The 18,642-nt window shown below is 39.4% G+C and overlaps 1 protein-coding gene across 10 annotated transcripts in view; it reads right to left on the bottom strand.

The window, feature by feature from the left end:
- Positions 1–18,642, bottom strand: part of DST (dystonin) — a 258,304-nt gene that overhangs the window by 182,499 nt on the left and 57,163 nt on the right. For 6 of the 10 annotated variants that reach the window (XM_082277170.1, XM_082277160.1, XM_082277169.1 and 3 more), the window contains exons 3-5: positions 3,893–3,982; positions 3,264–3,362; positions 1,017–1,094 (exon numbers count right to left, since the gene is read on the bottom strand). In XM_082277170.1, coding sequence (XP_082133296.1) covers positions 1,017–1,094; positions 3,264–3,362; positions 3,893–3,982 — 267 coding nt within the window. The remainder of the gene's footprint in view (positions 1–1,016; positions 1,095–3,263; positions 3,363–3,892; positions 3,983–18,642) is intronic. The other 4 variants (XM_082277167.1, XM_082277162.1, XM_082277163.1 and 1 more) reach the window with 2 other exon arrangements.

Here is an 18,642-nt window from a genome sequence, read left to right as displayed (position 1 = left end):
GCCATTGCGACTGTCAAGTAGCCAGTAGTGTACTTGTTCAGTGGGTCACTTAGGTTAACAGGAAAAGTTTGCTTTGAACTCAGCAAAGGGGGATTGAGTTCTCAGTGCAAACATACCATCCAGTGACCTGAAAGGCAAGTTTGAAATTTCTCTCAAAATGCAAAAGGACATCTGGTTTCATAACAAAATTAAGTGTCTGTTTATGGTTTGCTACCTCACATTTTCTCAAACCTTTGAAGAAGCAAAAACAATTTTTGTTTTTTAAATCAACCAATCAGAACGATTTTCAGTGTCAATTCATTGGGATGTGATGGATAGGGAGGAACAGTTTTTCCTTACATGTTTTGGCTTTTTTTTTAATTGCCATTTGGTAAGGGGAGAAAGCAAGAATTCTGTAAGTCTTTAAAAGATACTGAAAAGTGTAAAGAAATTCAGAGTACCAGAAAACCACGCAACAGTGTGGAGATACACTGGCTAAAAAGAGATATTATAAAGTGAAATTCAGCCTGAATCTTCCACAGTGCCCAGGTGGCTCTGACACCTTTGTAATTGGTCTAAAAAGACCAGTTTTGCTTTAATCAGGACCAAAGTTTGAGAAAGTTTTCCCAAAACAAATACAATCAAAACAAGGAACTCCCACACAACATTCTAATATATTTGAATTGGCACTGTGCACTAAAAATTAGATTGTGAACAAACCTGCATACCAACTACTGTCTGGCAGCAAGAAAGACAGTTAAATTTACTATAAGCAACTCCTAAGGATCTCACCTATAATTTTCTCCTCTTTAACAACATATAGCACATGGAATGTGTTGTTATTGCTCAGGGAAGGGTGGCATAAAACTACCTTTCCTACATCTCTCTTAACCATCTCAAGCATGACATAAAGCCAAGCCTACACAAACAGCTGTTACACAACATGCACAAGAGACAAAGCAGGATAAATTTTTTTATTTATTAGCTACAGGTGATAAAACTTTCATTCATTCTTTTTTTTATTATTTTCATCATACCTGGCGCTTTTTCAAATAGTCAAGTGCAATTTGGACGTTCTGGAGTCTGTGAAAACGCATCCGACCTTTTTCTCGGGGCTACAATTGGAAAACAGGAGTTGTGAGATTTTCTCATCAGACAAAACAACAAACAGTCTAATTTAACAGATACTATGTATTTGAAGCACTACAGCTTTAATGAAGTCAATACCTTTGGTGGAAAAGTGTGTTTTAACTACTTATATTAACTTAGTTATTTTTTAGTACAGTGGATGGCAAGACAGATCACTGGTCCCCAACTGCAACTTCGATGTATGCAGGCTGTTCCCTGTAAAGTACTAAGGCCAAGAGGGCTACTGCCTACAGAAACTAAACTGGAATACATTATTATAAAATATTTACAATGTATTAAGCAAAACAAAACAGAGGTAATGTCATGGAGCTTTACATTGTTTTGGTAAACTCTTGATGGAAAAGCTTACCTCTGTATGGAACTTCATGGCTTAATGGTATGACTGCATAATCATTATGATATCTACACGTATTTATTTAAAGCATCTAATAAAAAGAATATCTTCCTCCAAACAGAATAATGTAACATAAACAGTCGTAGAGTGTAAGTTTAAACTCTTGACTTGGGTAGAACATTTTAAAGCATGAAAAAAAACTAACAAGTCACTCCCCTCAAAGCAAAGTCAAAACTGTCAAGAAGAAACTGTAAAATAAAAATGAGTGGTGTGTTAATGGAAACATGGCAAAACTGCATGCAGTTAGTGCAAAATCACCAAGAAGAAGAATCACACAGAAAACGCATACTTAGCTGTCACAGATCAGCATGGGAAAGCAGTTAAATTTATACCATCAACATCATATCCAAGTCCTTCTATTCTTCCTTATTTCAGATTTTTCACAAACTTTCACAGCAATAAACTGAAGCGGACTATAATTGCTAGGGATCAGCCGTGAATATGAGCATTTCCTCAGATAATCACTGTGAAACACACAGATAAGCCCAAGCCTTCCTTAACTGCCTTTTTACCCCCCTCTGGAGTTTCAGATGCTTCCCAAAAAGAAACATAGGAAAAATGAAGTTGAATAAGAAGCATAAACTGAAAAAAAAAAAAAAATTAATTTTCATTACAGAATCTCCTATTTAGCCCCTTGTTTTTCACACCAGTAACTCAGGATCAAGCATTACAGCCCTTGCTATCAAAGCGTTTCCATGGATGGGATTAAGGACTGCAGACCTGGAACTAGGTTTTCCACAACAAGGAAGGTATAGTAAATCCCAAAATACACAGTTAGCATCTCAGAGGGGAAATATTTTTTTATTTAAAAATGCAGCATTTTGAGTTATGCTGCACTCCAGAAAAAAAGCACACAAATTCCACTGCAATCACAACTGCAGCACAACGCATGGGAGCCAGGGAGGCACTCAGGCCCTATGACAGTGAGTTGCTTCAGCAAACACCAAAGTGCAAGGTCTAAAAAGGCAGGAAACAGCTCGCTCAGACTAACAAGCACCCAACTTTTTACACTTTATAAGTAGATATTTCCCTTCTGGATGGGCAAAATATAGTGAATCGATAATTCAGCATTCGTTGCAAGAAAGATAAACCCTTCAAACTATCTGTATTTTTAGCAGCCACAACACAAAGCTGTTGCTTGACTTCTAATCTACCTGCTTTGATAAAAATCACTACTACATGTGGTAAATTCTAACAAACAGATCTGCGCACTGAATTACTTTATTTCAAGATATTATCCAATATTTTGGCACACACACCATGGGCGCAGTTAACTGGTGCTTCTAATTAAGACAAATCAATTTTTTGCCATTGATTCCACTAAGAAGAACCTTCAAGTCTTTGTCTAGATTACTTGTATATGGACAATACTGTCTGCAAGTTTAAAAAAGTCTTAATTTAATAGATTTATGGTATTTCCCTATCTACTATTTAAAACAATTATTTTATAGCATCCGGAGAGTGTTGTCTAGTACACATTTGTGCCATGGTATTGTACAGTTTAATGAAAGAAAACAAACTGAAATCTTGAACATTCGCATTTTAGGCATTCACAAAAAGGCTGAATAAAAATTTGTCTTTACCATACCTCCACCATAAACACACGTATCCTGGTTTACCAACAAAAGTTCTTTTGTCCTTTCTACAGCCCACTACTGCAGCACACCAAACTAAGAATTTACATTAGCAAACACCACACTTCAAACACTACATTAGTACAGTTATGGGGGTCGGCACCTACCCCCTTATCCTCATCCTCCAAATCCTCATGCTGTTCATTTGCGCATGCGTCTGTTGAACTCACCAACCGTAAGGTCTTCAAAAAATCTCGCTCTCTTGGCTAATGAATATAACAGACAGGAGACAGGACAGCAAAAACACAAGACAGACCACAAATGAAAAGAAGAGCATGAAAAGAAGAACATAATGAAGAGAACAAATACCAAGCAAGGGAAGTAATGCTCACAAAGAAAGGAAATGACACCTGAGGAGTGTGTTAGACCATTTCAGGGACATGTTATCCTTGTTATTTGTAAGTTACTCCCTTAAATGCAAAAAGCTATTAAGCATCCAATACTTGTTAAAACAAAAATCAGAAAGAAAAGGAAAGAACAGAAGAAAAGTGCATTACCCTATTAAGAATGGAAGTCTCACTAACCACAAGAAAGGAAGAGAACAGATTGCACTCCCCCACAGAATTCACACCAGCATATTTTACCAACAGAAATACAACTTGTGTCTTTTGTATCAGGTCACAGATTTCAGAAAATATCCAAGAAATCTACAGCAGTCAATACCCAACAAGTTAACAAACAGAGAAAGTGCATAATTAACAATCTGGAACCATTGCATTATGATACAAAAGCTTACCAAGGTGTCTCCAGAAAGGACTTCTAGAAGTGAGATTAAGTTATGTCCATCTCTTAGGTCTTCATATAGGTCATTCACATGCTTTCGAACCTGCACAGATAAATGCAAAAATTAAATACATGATCCCTGTTTCTACCTGAGAATTCACACTCATATTAACACATATCTTTTAAAATACAGATAAACTTCAGCTATACCTCAGCATTGCTTTTTGAATTTCTTCACTTTCATGACAAATTTACAAATATAAATTAATTGTAATAGACAAAATTCACATCTGTGTCTGCACTTGCACAGTTCCATCATATTTTATATCACTTTAAAGAAAAGGAAAAAAACCCAATATTAAGTTACATGTAATGAATGCATGTAGCAATGAAAAAAATCACTATCTGACAATTTAAACAATATCAGATACTCTCCTATTTCGACCTAAATAGTGACCATTTGACAACAGTAGCTAGATTCAATGAATTGTAAAAAAATACCCAACAGACAAGTACTGTCAGCAGCATGCATGTTCACTGCAGTCATGCCGAAAGTAACACACTTTCTAATCAAGGCATACCATCCACCAATTAACAACATGTATTGTCAGCCCAGGTTTCCCAGTACTTCGGGAGCTCTCCCAATGACTCACACATCCACCTTACACACCATACCAAAGAACTATGACATTAGATTGATCTAGTGAGGGGCTGCAATGACAAGAGAGACAGCTGGAAGCCCTACCTTTACTGACAGGCACAACAAATCTGGGAGATATCTGTCTACAGGCCAGCTTCTTGATTGTTACCAATACCTTAAATATAACTTTATGTGAAATGTCTTAAACAATTTCAGCCAGCTGCTCTTTAAATGTGACAGAAGGGACCTAATTTTTCAGAATCAGAGATTTTTGACTTCCTAGGGCAAAGGTTGAGGGCTTTCCAGCTACAGCTTAATGTCAGCTCCCTGGTTTTCCTGTTGAACCACCAGATCAGAAACTTCCTAAGCTTAGGATAAAATACGACATCAGAAATTTTCTTCTTCCTCACCTCTGCTAGAGATGAGTTGTACTTCCAATACGAAATCTATGGGAGACGCACTCTGACTGCCAACATATGTGTGTGATGAGGGCAGCAACAATCAACCCAGATCTTCGAGTTTATATAACAGCTCTGTTTGCCACACTTTTGGGGGAATTTTGAGATTCATCCTGCTGCATAAATAACCATCTCCACACAAAATATTAGCTTCATAAATGTTTTTCAGTTCAAGATTTCTTACTCGAATTTTTAAACATGGAATTACCCTGCAATCTGTTTTCACAAACACCATCGTCTTAATTGAGAGTAGTATCAGAACATACTTACGCTTGCGCTGAAGACTAGCCAGAACAAGTCATCTAGAGAACTGTTCCATGAGGAATTACAGAACATATTTTCCAAAACGTTTATACAGACTGCACACACAGCCAGTTCAAGTTACAATCCAATACTACACAAAATAGTATCATTTTAATTTTAGTTACTTTTTTTTTTAATCCTACAAGCAATTTAATGTAAAAAAAAATTCTAAGAAAAAATTTCTCTAATAATACTGAAGTACTGTTAAGCTGAACAAAGAAACAGAACAGGTGTTCTCCTACTACATCTCTGGTGAAAGGAAAGAAAAGGGAAGCCATATAAATCATTGACGTCCCTGATACAAGATTCAATTATGATAACTGCTTGAGAGAGGAAAAGCATAAGGAACTTTAATTTTTAACCCAAAACAACTGTAACTCGTTATTTTTACATTCAAAGAATTATATCAAACCAAGCACTAAACTCTTTCTGTTAAAAGTAGGCAAGTTTTCTTTATGACAAAACCCTGTGAGAGGGCTGCCTGCCCCACCACCCAGGACATGTCACTGTGCACTTCCCCAGCAGAATCCCCAGCCGGAACAGATCCACAGTGCATTGGCCAGAGGCATGGGAGGACATAAGGCTAAGGACAGAGGAATGTGGCGTACATCTCAAAGACCCTACACCACCACAGGTGAAGAACTGTCCGTGCAGCATCAAGTCAATGCCCACACTCTTTTCAACATAAAACTCAGGGGACTTGCCCAATGTACAGGTACCTGGATTGAAGGGTGAGAAATACCACTATTTCTGTTGTCTGCTTTTTTTTTCCCATTAGATGCAAGATAACTTTGTTATCCTGCTAGTCTGTATCTCACAGCACCTACTTGTTGACCTTCTGTTTGTTTTCTTCTGCTCTGAGGTCTCCTAAGTATTACAGATGCAACCACCTTCCCCAGTTTATCTTTCTCAAAATCACAGACACTTCAGAGATGAACTCACACTGGATATGAAAAAACTGGCATAGAGTTGTCAAAACAGGAAAAACCAGCAGTACACATTATGCATCTGTCTAAGTTTTGCCACTGGCTGACAATTACCGTGAGGATTCATTATTTAGGAAATACTGTGCCAGTCGTCCTGTAACAGGGCAACATAATAAGGAATTTCTTCCAATACTCTGAACAGCAGATGAGCATCTAAAATGCTGTATTTGGGCAACTGATGTGAGCAAGCATGTTCACTCAAAGCATCAGATCACTTCTTCCAAAAGGAGCATCTTGTGCTCCTCAAGAGATCCTACACTGACACTTCAAAAAAGCTTGAAACATCAACTCTGCGTAATTATCACTTGGGCAACTCTTGTCTCTCAACACATATAATGAATTCTTTTAAATGACAAGAAACAAATGTAAATCCTTCATTGCTCTTTACTGCCACATTCAGCCTCCTTCAAAACACACAGTACCACAAATACTGTATGTACATGGGGGTCCCTGGACAGATGTGTGGGATCTGCTGAGCCCTTGGCATTTCTTAACAGTTCTTGTGGCTTTTCAATAAAATCACAGAATTGTCAGCCCTACATTTTACAAAGTCCACACACGAAGTAGGTTACATGCTGCCCTCAGGCAACTTTTTGCAATGTACTCATGTGAGTGTGGCAGATATGATAATTTGGACATGAGAAGAGATTCTTTAAGGAAGACGTGGGAAACGCTGAGTGGCTGAGGTGCATCTGACAAAAACAAGAAAAGCAAAATGGCTTCACCAGTGAAAAGAAGACAGTGAATGTAAGGCACTGTTTCAGAAGTGATTCATCTTCTGATCTCCATCTTCTGGCATGTATACTATGATGCCTGTGGTAAGGAAAGCTCCTCCACATGACTATATTCCATAAGCCCTGTGACTATGGCTTCCCAGGCAAGTGGTCACAGCACCAAGCCTGACAAGAGTTCCAGAAGGACTTGTTTGGACAATGCTCTCAGGCACCTGGTGTGACTCTTGGAGATGGTGCTGCGCAGGACTGGGAGATGGACTGGACGATCCTTGAAGGTCCCTTTCAGTTCAGCTTATTCTGTGATTCTGTGACTTTTGAAGGTCCCTTCCAACCGAAACTATTCTATGCTTCTACGATGATTCTACTAAAACAAAGAAGAATCACACCCTTTTTCTTACTTAGAAGTAAATAGGATAGGAAAATAGGGTTGTACCCATTTCTGTGTATACAGTGGGTGCACACCCAGCATACTTGTAGATCCCTCAGACTTTCATGTTAGGGTGTAGTGTGTTCCAGACCAGCACCTAAAACGTAGGGAGCACATTCCCAACTGAAATAGTGTATGAAGAAGCAGAAACAAACATTAATGTGCTGCAGAATCTACAGTGGAGGCAGAAGAGGCAGGAGAGAGAATATAATCGGATCAAGCAGGAACAACTCTAAGTAACGCCCATGTACCAGAGGCCACCAGGAAATCCCTGAGGCAGGTGAGGCAATCACTGTAGCCCTGGCAAGCTGCATGACTTGGAAACAAGGCAGAGTTTTGTGCTCATGTACTTGCAAAACTACCCAATTTTTTACAGGGTGAGGAAAGCAGACTACTATAATCAAGTATCTTCTTTAAAAACATCAGAAGTCTCCCTTTCTATATTATAATTAAGCCACACTGATTAATGTGAGAACATGCCAAATTAGGCCTTTTCTTATGGTTTCCAGAACAGGCAAAATTAGAATCAAAGCTGAACCATACTTATTTTGAATAACTGAAGTTCAGTTGTCAAGCCTTCATAAAATCAGTGTCATTACGCAGGAGTTACCTAGAATTATAATATTACAGATCTAACTGAGGCTGTTCAGACGACAATGCCTGGGAAAGTCTTTTTCAAGTACTGCTCTCCTTGCTTCTGGAAGCAAAGTTAATTAAATGCCCAGCCCAGACATAAAGCACTACAGATTTTCCAAAGGAAAATGGGAAAAGGCTCAAAAGTTAGAACTGTAAGGGGTGTGTTCAGGGAAAAAAGGGGTCAGTCCTTAATTACCACTGAGGTCACAGACAAGTCCAAATGACAGCTGGCTCAAGGCCACTGTGAGTTTCACAATAAACTTCAAATTTATTCTTTAAGAATCTGAGTCAATGCCCGTGGAAAAAAAGATCTCTTCGAACTCCCACTCATTTCAGTTACAGTATAACAATTTTCACCAAGACAATAGATAAATAGTTAAGAGCTTCTATTACTACAGTGTACCACAGCAAATCCCACTCGCATTCAAAGAGCTGGAAAAATTCTGTGGCCACTGTTGAGATCCTGACACCCTGATGAGTTTCCCTAATGTTTCAGCTTCCTAAAAACATACTTAAGCTTGTTTTTAAAGAAAAACTTTTTATTAAAATTGCTAGTTATGAAGAAACAGTTTTCTGTAAGTTTTGAGAACATGCATGTTTTAGTCCTCTCATCTTTAAAAATTAAGAAATCACAGTGGCAATTCTAACTGCATGATAACAAATAAACCTATGCCCTGAGTAAAGAACAGAAAAACCTCTGATAGAAAAAGTCATATTTGTGTACAAAAATGAAAGTTTACTAGCTTGACACAAGCAGTATGACTTATGAGAAACACTCAAAATCTGAACAGGCTGTAACAAGATCTGTGAAGCATGTAATTGTCAAAACATGAGATTTGTCAAAATATTCCCATGTGACAGATCTGCCAAGCAAGTTGCTTCTTCAAACATCTTCAAGAGTACTTATTTTACTCAACAGAATGCTTACATTCCCCCACATAAAGAATGAGCACTGCTCAACACACCACAGGCCCACTCCTCTGCAGGTAATTTCCCCCCACTGTGCTGCGTGGGGCAGTGAGGCGCTGAGCTGTGCTCCATGGCCAGCTTGGTGTCATGCCAAGAGATCAAGGAGCAAAGCTCCGTGCAGACTGACACGTACACTGACAGGCTCCCCGAGTCACTCCTGCTCTTTAATCTACTCTAAACCCAAAACTCACTGCTGCGAAAAGACCCGAACTCCAAACACCCACCCTGGTCACAATCCTTGTTTTGTACTGAATCCTATACTAAACTTCACTCATTCCATAAAAACAAGCAAGCACGCAAATTTAATTAAGAGAATTTAATCACTGCGTCCCTTGATGAGGGGAACTGAAGCGGTGTGACAGGACCTGCAGCCCCGGCTCCGCGCAGGGCAGGGCGCAGGCGGCCGGAGTGCTGGGCTGCAGATGGTGCTGTTCCCGCAGCTCCAGCGCCGGACACCCCGCCCAGGACACCCCGATTTGCTCTCCCCAGCCAGACAGCATGGGCCCACAGCCAGGGCTGGCAGTGAGCTGGCACACACCAGGTCTCTTCTGTCCTCCTGCTTACTTGCAAGCAGAGCCTGGCAAATCCAGTTTTAGGCCTAGTGGTTCCAAAACTCATTTTCACTCTTTTCGTTTGCTGGACAGTCTAATAATCCACTCTGCAGGAAACAATTCTTGTAGTTCACGGAAAATAAACAGTTCTTTATTTCATACTCAGGAGTAATTTTTCTGCTTGAATACATTTCTAGGTATTAATTCTCACAAACAGCAGACACAGATGATGTTACTCAATTTCATAAAATTCCTTTATGATTTTACTAAGGCACATTTAAACAAGACTCCTTTACAGAGTGAGTTCAACACCCCTGATCTTTGTTTATAACAGATGTTTTCTAACTGAAGATTCATCCTTGATTGCATCCTTCACTTTCTCATCTGGCCAATGCTTCGCATTCTATTATCAGGATAACACCCTTCCTGTGTTCCACCCCTTTAACAGCCTGTCCTTGTATCTAAAAGCTCAAATCAGTCACTTTTTTTTTTTCCCCACATTAACCTTCACATTTCTCCCAGACAACTCAATCATCCATTGCTTTTACATACTCTATTTTGCCCTGGCCTTCAATTATACCACATAACTGGATAACTCTATGAATCATAAAATATTTGTATGGCTTCAAGGTATAAATATACTCTTGTTCAATTAAAAAAAAAATTAATCCGTCCACTGCTAAATCTTGCTAAACGTCCTTATATTTTTCTTAACTTCCCATATTTTGTTTCATGAAATGCATTCCAGTATCTTCCTAAGGGGAAAGGTGTAAGAAGGTAACATCACTTCCAAGACTTCGCTTGCTAACCTATGACATCCCCAAAGCAAGTATGCAAGCAGAGGCATAATCTTACACATATAACAAACAGTAGGACATAAATACGCACATCCAGGAGTCCTTTTGTGGATTTCAGTAGATGTGTGATATTTGAAACACCATCGTTGTACAGAAGAACTTTAAACAAGTGTCCTAAATGTCAAAAGTCCTTTCCACTTCCTACAGGAAATAAAAATTGGCACCATTAACATAATCACAGAACGGGCCAGGTTGGAACGGACCACAGTGGATCATTTGGTCCAACCTCCATACTCAGTGGGGCCACCCAAGAGCACACTGCACAGGATTGTGTCCAGATGGCTCTTAAATATCTCCAATAATGGAGGCTACACAGTCTGTTCCAGCACTTGGTCACCTGCACAGTAAAGAAGTTCTTCCTCATATTCAAGAACTTCCTGTGCACCAGTTTCTGCCCATTGCCTCTTGTCCTATTGCTTGGCACCACTGAGAAGAGCCTGGTCCATCTCCTTGACACCCATCCTTTAGATATTCATACATATTGACAAGTCCCCTCTCAGTCATCTCTTCTCAAGGCTCAACAGGCCCAGCTCCCTCAGCCTCAGCCAAGTAAGAGAGGTGCTTCAGCCCCTAATTCATCTTTGTTGCCCTCTGTTGGACCTGCTCCAGGAGCTCCATGTCTTTCTTGTACTGAGGAGGCCAGAACTAGACACATCTCAAAACATTTTGAGGAATGGGCTGGAACCCAACCAACACCAATCCAACCACTCAGGATATAATCCCCCCCACCCCCGTCCCACTCCACTTATTTATTACCATTATCACAGCACTACCCTCACTGCTGTTAATCCTGGGCACAGTCTTGGTCATCTGCTTGTAAATTTGCATACTGGGATCAGTACATCCACCTCAGTGGAGCCCATGCAGATTCACAACAAGAAATGCATATTTACCAACATAAAATGTCCAGTAATAGACATCTATTCCACCACTGCTACAATTTAAAGTTCTAAAATATAAAGTTACAGAGATGTCCAGCAAGTTTTAGAATGTAACACACTGAATTAACCTTCATTCTGTGGAAAGCTCTAAGAGAGCACGAGGGACAGATGCCACCTGTGGCATGTCAGGTGAAGTCCTGTGCCACTCCACTCATACTTCCACCCAACAACACTTCTTGCACCAGCTGGGATTTCAAGGCAAGCATGTCCATTTCTCTTCCCTCTTTTGTACCACTATAATCCTTTTAAATTTTTCTTCAGATCAGTACACTTTGTTCCAATGCTTTTGTGTATAAGACTAAAGATATTCATAAATTTCAGAAATTACTAAAATCAAACAAAGAAAATGCAACTCACAATCTGCTTAAAGCCTCACTTGTCTCTTCTGTTCTGTCCCCTTTTAAAAATATTTTATTTACAAAGGTATAAATGCGATAATTAACAAAGAATATAAAGAAAACATCACTAAGCTTCACTTTACATGGCAGCCATCTGAAAGAAGGCATTCTCACCGGAACTATAGGATTACTGCAGATTGAAATCACTAAATTAATAAAAATATAAGCTTTGGTAAGGAATTTGGCAGTGATCAGCTTTAAGACTCAAAAGTTGAAAAATACTTCACCAGAGAAAGGTTGTGCCTTAGAAGGCTGCCAGAGAATAGTAAAAGTGTAAGGTTAAAAAGGATTGAACAGATCAGCTCACTCAGTCCTGTGCAGCTTGGCTAGAAAACACCAGAGATGCTTCTCTAATTTATTCTTGAAAATCCAAATGAAGGAAATGTAAAACACAGTACAAGTGCTTCAATGTTTGACTACACTTACTTGCTTTACAGAGAGGGACACTTTTCCTCACTAATCTTCAAGCTAAATCTTCTGTAAAATAAACAGATGTTTTTGTTGTCCCTTCCCTTAAAGTTCGACCTCAGAATATATGTGTTCACCATCCTCTACACACTTTTTACATACTGACGACACGTTATCATGTCCCCCTCCGAGTCTTCTCAGTTTCAGACTAAACAAACTCAAGTTACCACAACCTACTCTTGATTTTCCAAGCAAACTTATCTTCTTACTACTTTATTAGAGATGGCTACAAACCTCCTGTCCATGCAAAGATCAGAAGTTACGCGGCCAGTGCCCACAAGCCTGTCTATGAGAAGGCAGAACTACAAGCTGCCTCCTTGTCTCCTAAGCACCATGCTGCCCACAGGCAGGATGAAAAGCTCATGTGTAGTTCCAGGAGCTCCCTGGGTGTAAGCCAACACAGCCCAGGGCAAGCAATGAACCCTGTAAGATTTGTGGCAGAGAAAGGATGATGCTGGTTGCTGACATGACGAAAGGCTGGAGCCAGAGAGATGTACAGCCAGTGTCACAGAAACAGGTATACCTCACCCCACAAGGTAAAGTCACAGAGCTTGAAAGCTCACGTGAAGATGAGATAGTGAGGGCAGCAGGCACTGAGATGCTCCCTCTCAGTGGAAGTTTCTTGCTCATGGGTGCTGCCTCCCAGAGCCAGATGATGCTGCTGCAGCACCTGACAGCAGCTATGGCAGCAGCAGAAGCCGACAGCACTGGCTCTTCCCAGTGCCAGTTCCAGCTGCAGTTGCAGCAGTTATTAATGGCAATACCCCCAGCAAGCTGTATCTGTCATCCTTTCATCCAAACTTTGTGACAGTAATCTGCTAATGAGACGTGTAAAAAAGTACAGACATACCATTTACACCACTTCCCTTTTGTCCACCTGCTTTCAAAGACCAGATGTTCCACAGTCTCTCCAGGGAGAGAAATTACCCTGCAAGGTCCATAACTCCTCATTCTTTTCTTCTCCTTGGGGAAGAGGTATTATACTTACTGTAATTGAAGACTTCTAGAAGTTTCCCCTCTCCTCTGAATTCTTAAATAGAATGATAAAATGTTACAAATCACTTCAATTAGTTACTAACTGTGGGGTAAATAAAGCTGTGACAAGAAAACATAACTTATCTAAATGTTCTTCAATCTGCTCTGTCCTTATCTGAATTTCACCCTCATCTTATTAAAATGTATTTCATCAAGTCATCATTTTGTAGAATGAAGACACCAGCATAATTTTGACATTTCTACACTGATCAAAACTATTTATCTTTTTTTATTCCTTAGTAATGTATCTATACTCTTTTTTCTTCATAAACTAACATAATTACAGGGCCCTTCTCCTGTGATCTTCCATGTAACATTAATTCATTCTGGACCCTATACTTCTCTGATTTTACCCCACCTTGCTTTATTAACTTCTTTATAAAAACCTTTAGTCCTGCTGCCCTCATTTCCCCTTCTTGTACAGCTCCTTTGTATCTCACACACCTTGAAAGCAGCAGTATTTTCTATATGGTGTCTCCTATCTGTTCTGCCTGTCTGTAGCCTGCCTTTGTGTCTCTAACACAAACACCTTCAATAACTGCCAGATCTCCTGCATTTCTGCCTCTCCTGTATTACTTCCCCAGGAGACCCTACCTATCACTTTCCCTCGTTCATTATCCTCCTTTTACTTCTTACTTCTCTCTTTGCTTCAAAAAGTAAGCCTGGCATTTGCAACCACTTGCTTGAAAATTGCCTTCCCTTTCTGAGTTTTGAAGCAGTCCCTCCCAGCCAGTCCAGACCTGTCTAACCAGGCAGCTTTGATAGCAACTTTCTGAACCTGGCAGGCTGAAGTTCCCTCTGGATGGCATTTCACTCACAAAACTTGTCCACACCAGAGGCAGCCAACCCCAACTCCCGCAGCAGGCAGGGAACAAAACAGTAAGGGTGGTTTGCACACCTTCCTGGGGATGAGCTGAGCTGTGCCACAGAAATGCCTTTCTTATGTAGGCTACTGAAGGTTCCTTTGTAGGTGTTCAAATGCAGAACTCCACCTTGTTCCTCCTGTCAATTACGAGGATAAATAATTTTCCACATTGCTACACAGTCCTGTCTTTCCAATGCTAAGTTAGTGACCAAAAATCCACCATCGACTTCCTTGATCCAGCTCAATGCCTCCAATCAACAGCAGCCACATTCCCTTTTTTTTTTCTGTTTTATCTTTGGCCAGAGACATGCCACAGTGTTTCTGTACACTCAGCTCTCATCACCCTTTGCGTTTCCAACTTGTCTTCACCATTCCTGTCTTGTACTACGTGCTGTCAAATGTAACTTACCAGGGAGGAATTGTTTAAAGTATTCAAATATAATGCTAATAACATTAAACTCAGCTTAAAACTAACCCTCACCAAAGGCAATACACTCCAAACATGCCTGAAGCAGGCAAAATACTAAGGTTGGCAGATAAAATATTATTCCAATTAAAGTCAAGATATTCTAAGTAGAGGAGGGTTGTGAACACTACATGATTATCTTTAAATGTCCCTGTTCAAAGCACCATAAATGCCTTTAACAGAGAACATGTTTCCTTATAGGAAAAAACATGTTTATTCTGATGCCTTCTTAGGTCCTCACATAGTCACACTATCTCAGGGCAAGCCTTGCTTTCCAGAGTATATGAAATATTGCTGTAGAACAAAATACTTAGGTAATGTTTATGATTAAATGTTTGAAGTCGCTCACTGTCTGGAGACCACATACTGGGGCAAAAACTGCTCCCACTGGAGCCAATGGCACAGTTACATTAGCCCAAAGGGAGCCAGATCAAGCCCTAGTATTTCTAAACTGATATATAAAATATTATTAGAAGCAGATACATCAAAAGTATATAGATAAAAATAAGTCCATGCATAATTTAACAATTCATTAAAAAGTCAACACTTAATTGCAAATGCTAGAATTTTATCTCTTGCAATCCCCAAGGAATAAATAATATTAAACAAAATCTATGCTGAGAGTTAATTGCAAACAATGGACTGAACAAAAGAGAATGAATTAATACATTAATATATTAAGTCTATAATAGGAAGCATATTGATTCTAGTGGTTCTAATTGATCATGCAGTCATCGCATGGCAGACTTAGTTCTCCTTATACTCATTCTTTCATATAAGAGCACCTATATAAACCAATTTCTTAAAAAACTCAACACACATAAAAGCATGTACTCAACTGGTTCAGTACGGTTGCATGCCATAAAAATATCAGTGCGCTCAAGCTATCCTATATTTCATGCATATTTAATTTACTGGTTTCAATTATTCTCTTTCCTACTCCCAATTAGTCACGAAGTCTGAATGCATTAGAGAGGATCAAATAAACTTGAAATCTGTGGCACAGTTTTTATTGACTTGAATTTGCTTGGTTTTTTTTTTATTTATTTGCTTACTGGCAGAGAGACTTTCATGATGCATTTCATGAAGCCTTTAAAACTTTGTACAATTTCCTCCTCTTTTGCAGCTTTAACATCTGGCATTTGTCACTACTTTTCCTCACTGTTTCCTGGTTACTTTATTCCCTCGTCTAAACTTTGATTAAACACCAAAAAAGCCCCCAGTTTGCTTGCTGAGCTGCTTTGCAAACAGCTATAGATCATGCTAAGCAGTGTGGTTTACCTCCAAGTAGAAGATGAAAAAATTTGTACACAGTGCAGCATGAATAAACTACAATTGTGCATATTTCCAGGGAAAATAACAAAAAATTTCTTTATATCATTAACTGATAATGTTCTTCAAGAGTTACTTTATTTTTTAGAAGGAGAATGTCTCAAAGAAAAAACACTTCAAGACCTTTTAGAATTGTCCTGAACATTCAACTGCAGAAACTTTTAGGAAAAAAACTTAAATACACTTCTGTCCACCTGGAAACAGTAGGTGTAGTTAAACAACTGAACTCCAAAATAGAGGAGGAAATACTAATACTTTAGCTGCACCCAATGCCTAAAGCAAGCTGGAAACCACATGGAAGTGGGATTTTACAAAAGTTGCACCCAACACCGTTTGCAGCAGCTGTCAGAATAAACTGTGGGAGGAATGCATACAAAGCTTATTTAGATGCACCAGCACAGCAAGGTATCAGTCTTATTTTATTTAACACCAGGACAGGGGGGGAGGGGAAGCAGCTTTTTCTGAGTATGTTTCAAAATCAAAAGGTATTTAATTGAGAATTTTTTAAAAAGCTACTACCATTAGATTAACACCAGGTGCCTCATCCTTTAAATACTGATGTAGAGCTACAAAGTACTCATTTCTAAAAGCAGAGGTGGGGAATTTTAAATGACATCTTAACTGCATGGCTAAAAAGAAGATACTGAGAGTAGTGCTATCTAAAATGATAACCACTAGTGTCAGTTAAGTGCCAGCTTTCAGCAAGGAATGACTGTGCTCCATCAGGAACGGTCGATCCTGCTGCCATTACAGGCATACCTGAACATTTCACAAAGCAATCGACCTAAGAGGCCATTTGCAAACTGTGTGCTGCCTGAAGGACACACAGCAATCAATAACTTCAGGTTGCTATTCTGAATTATTCATTCCGTCTTTGCACAACAAAAAGCTGTTCTCTCTCTCGCTAATGCACTATGACTGTAACACAGTTCATGATTTTGAAACTGGGCTTTAAAACAATAGTTTTCAAAAGCATTTTATCCTGCTACTTACAAAAGCCTTCTTGCTAAGAACACCTTTAAAAGTGACTTTTGGAGCAACTAATGACTAGTGAAGGGATGCTGCCCATTGCTCTCATCAGCAGCATGTTTCTCCCAAGGCATGGTCAGCCAAGGGTCCCAAAACCCAACCCACATTGTGGGTGGCACCAGGTGGCAGGGCTCCCTGTCAGTGCCATGGACAGGACAGCTCTCCAGGGAGCTGCCCAGGCACCCAAAGGCCCATAGTGTTGCTAGAAGGTCAGTTAAGAGGCTCTCTACAACCTTTTCTTCCATGAAAAGGAAGAAACATTTTCCCTTGAAGGGAATATACCTGGGTGTTTGCTATATCACTAGTCAGTCTCTGCTTGCCTTGCCTTTAGTCCTATTTTCTGTACATCATAATTTCTAATAAAGAAACAAAGTATTTCAAAATAGCCCATTTAATCTCTCATGCCTAAGACCCGGCACTACAAAAGAATCTGGTTTTTTTAATTTGAAAAAGAAAATCAACCCCAAAGAGGAATTTATCTGCTTTTATTCCATTTTCATCAACAGTGTCTTTTATTTTCTGACTTTTATCTCATTTCTCCACCTGTATTTTACACTTGCCTCACTATTTTCTTAAGTTTTGGGGTTTTGAATTCAAAGGATGTCAGGAAGAATTTCTGGGCTTTCATGGAAGCTGGATTTCTCCTTGGGTGCTTTAGGACCATGTGAACAATACAGTAGAATAAAACTTGCAGCCACACATTTACCTGTTCTTGTCACATCAAGGGTTACTTACTGCTCTAGCAAGATTTAACACCCTATTTTTACAGCAGCAGCATGAAACACTTGCTGGAAGCAGAGGCTGGTTTATAGAAGAGAGATCTCTACCCCACCACCACAGTGGCATGTGAGTTCTCCCTGGAAGCCCATACCACAGCAGCAGGTGAGTCTAAAGTCCAGTATCTCACCTCTCCAGCCTGTATGTCAACAAGACATAAAAGATAACATTTAAACTGGAGCCACACCAGCAGACAGCAAACAGTAGCCTTAGCAAGTCTAAAGCTCCAATTAGTTCTCAGAAAATCTGTTATCAATTCAAAAGAAAAATTTCAGCATTTAAAAAATGTAGTGACAGTCCACTTGACCCGGAACTGTGGAATTCAAATACTACTTAAACAGCAGAATATTGCAAACAACACATTATGTAGCTGTATAAAACTAGGTGTCTCAAGAACATGAGCAGGAAATATTTCTGCAGTGACTATGTTTCTATTTTAGCAAAGCACACAACATGCTTTACTAGTCAACTAAACTGACAAGGGGCTAACACTGAATTTTAAATATTATGCACTTACATGCTTTGAATGCAATGCAACTAGAGTTGGGCAACAGAAGGATAAATATTTATCAGTCATCTTCTTGTTTGTGATTACTCAGTAAATCCCATAAATATTGAACTTAATTAGAAGTGACAGTAGGCTTCCATGCCATTCCCTAACAAAAGATGATAACTCGTAAAAGCATCATTGCTGCAGACCTAGAATAAAACCTCTTGAATATACTGGTAGAAAGGCGTGAAAGTTCAGGACTTTCTCCAGGACTGCAGGAGAACAGGAGATTAACTAGAATGAGTAAGGAAAGCACTAAACAAGAAAGCAAAATGTGAAAACAGATGAGAAAAGAAAAAGATAAAAAAGCAAAAAATAATCAGGGGACAAAGAAAATAAAC

The sequence above is a fragment of the Coloeus monedula genome (genome assembly GCF_965178545.1).
Source record: "Coloeus monedula genome assembly, chromosome: 2".
Taxonomy (NCBI): domain Eukaryota; kingdom Metazoa; phylum Chordata; class Aves; order Passeriformes; family Corvidae; genus Coloeus; species Coloeus monedula.
The sequence above is the reverse complement of the archived record's forward strand: the minus strand, read 5'-3'. Positions and strand labels throughout refer to the sequence as shown.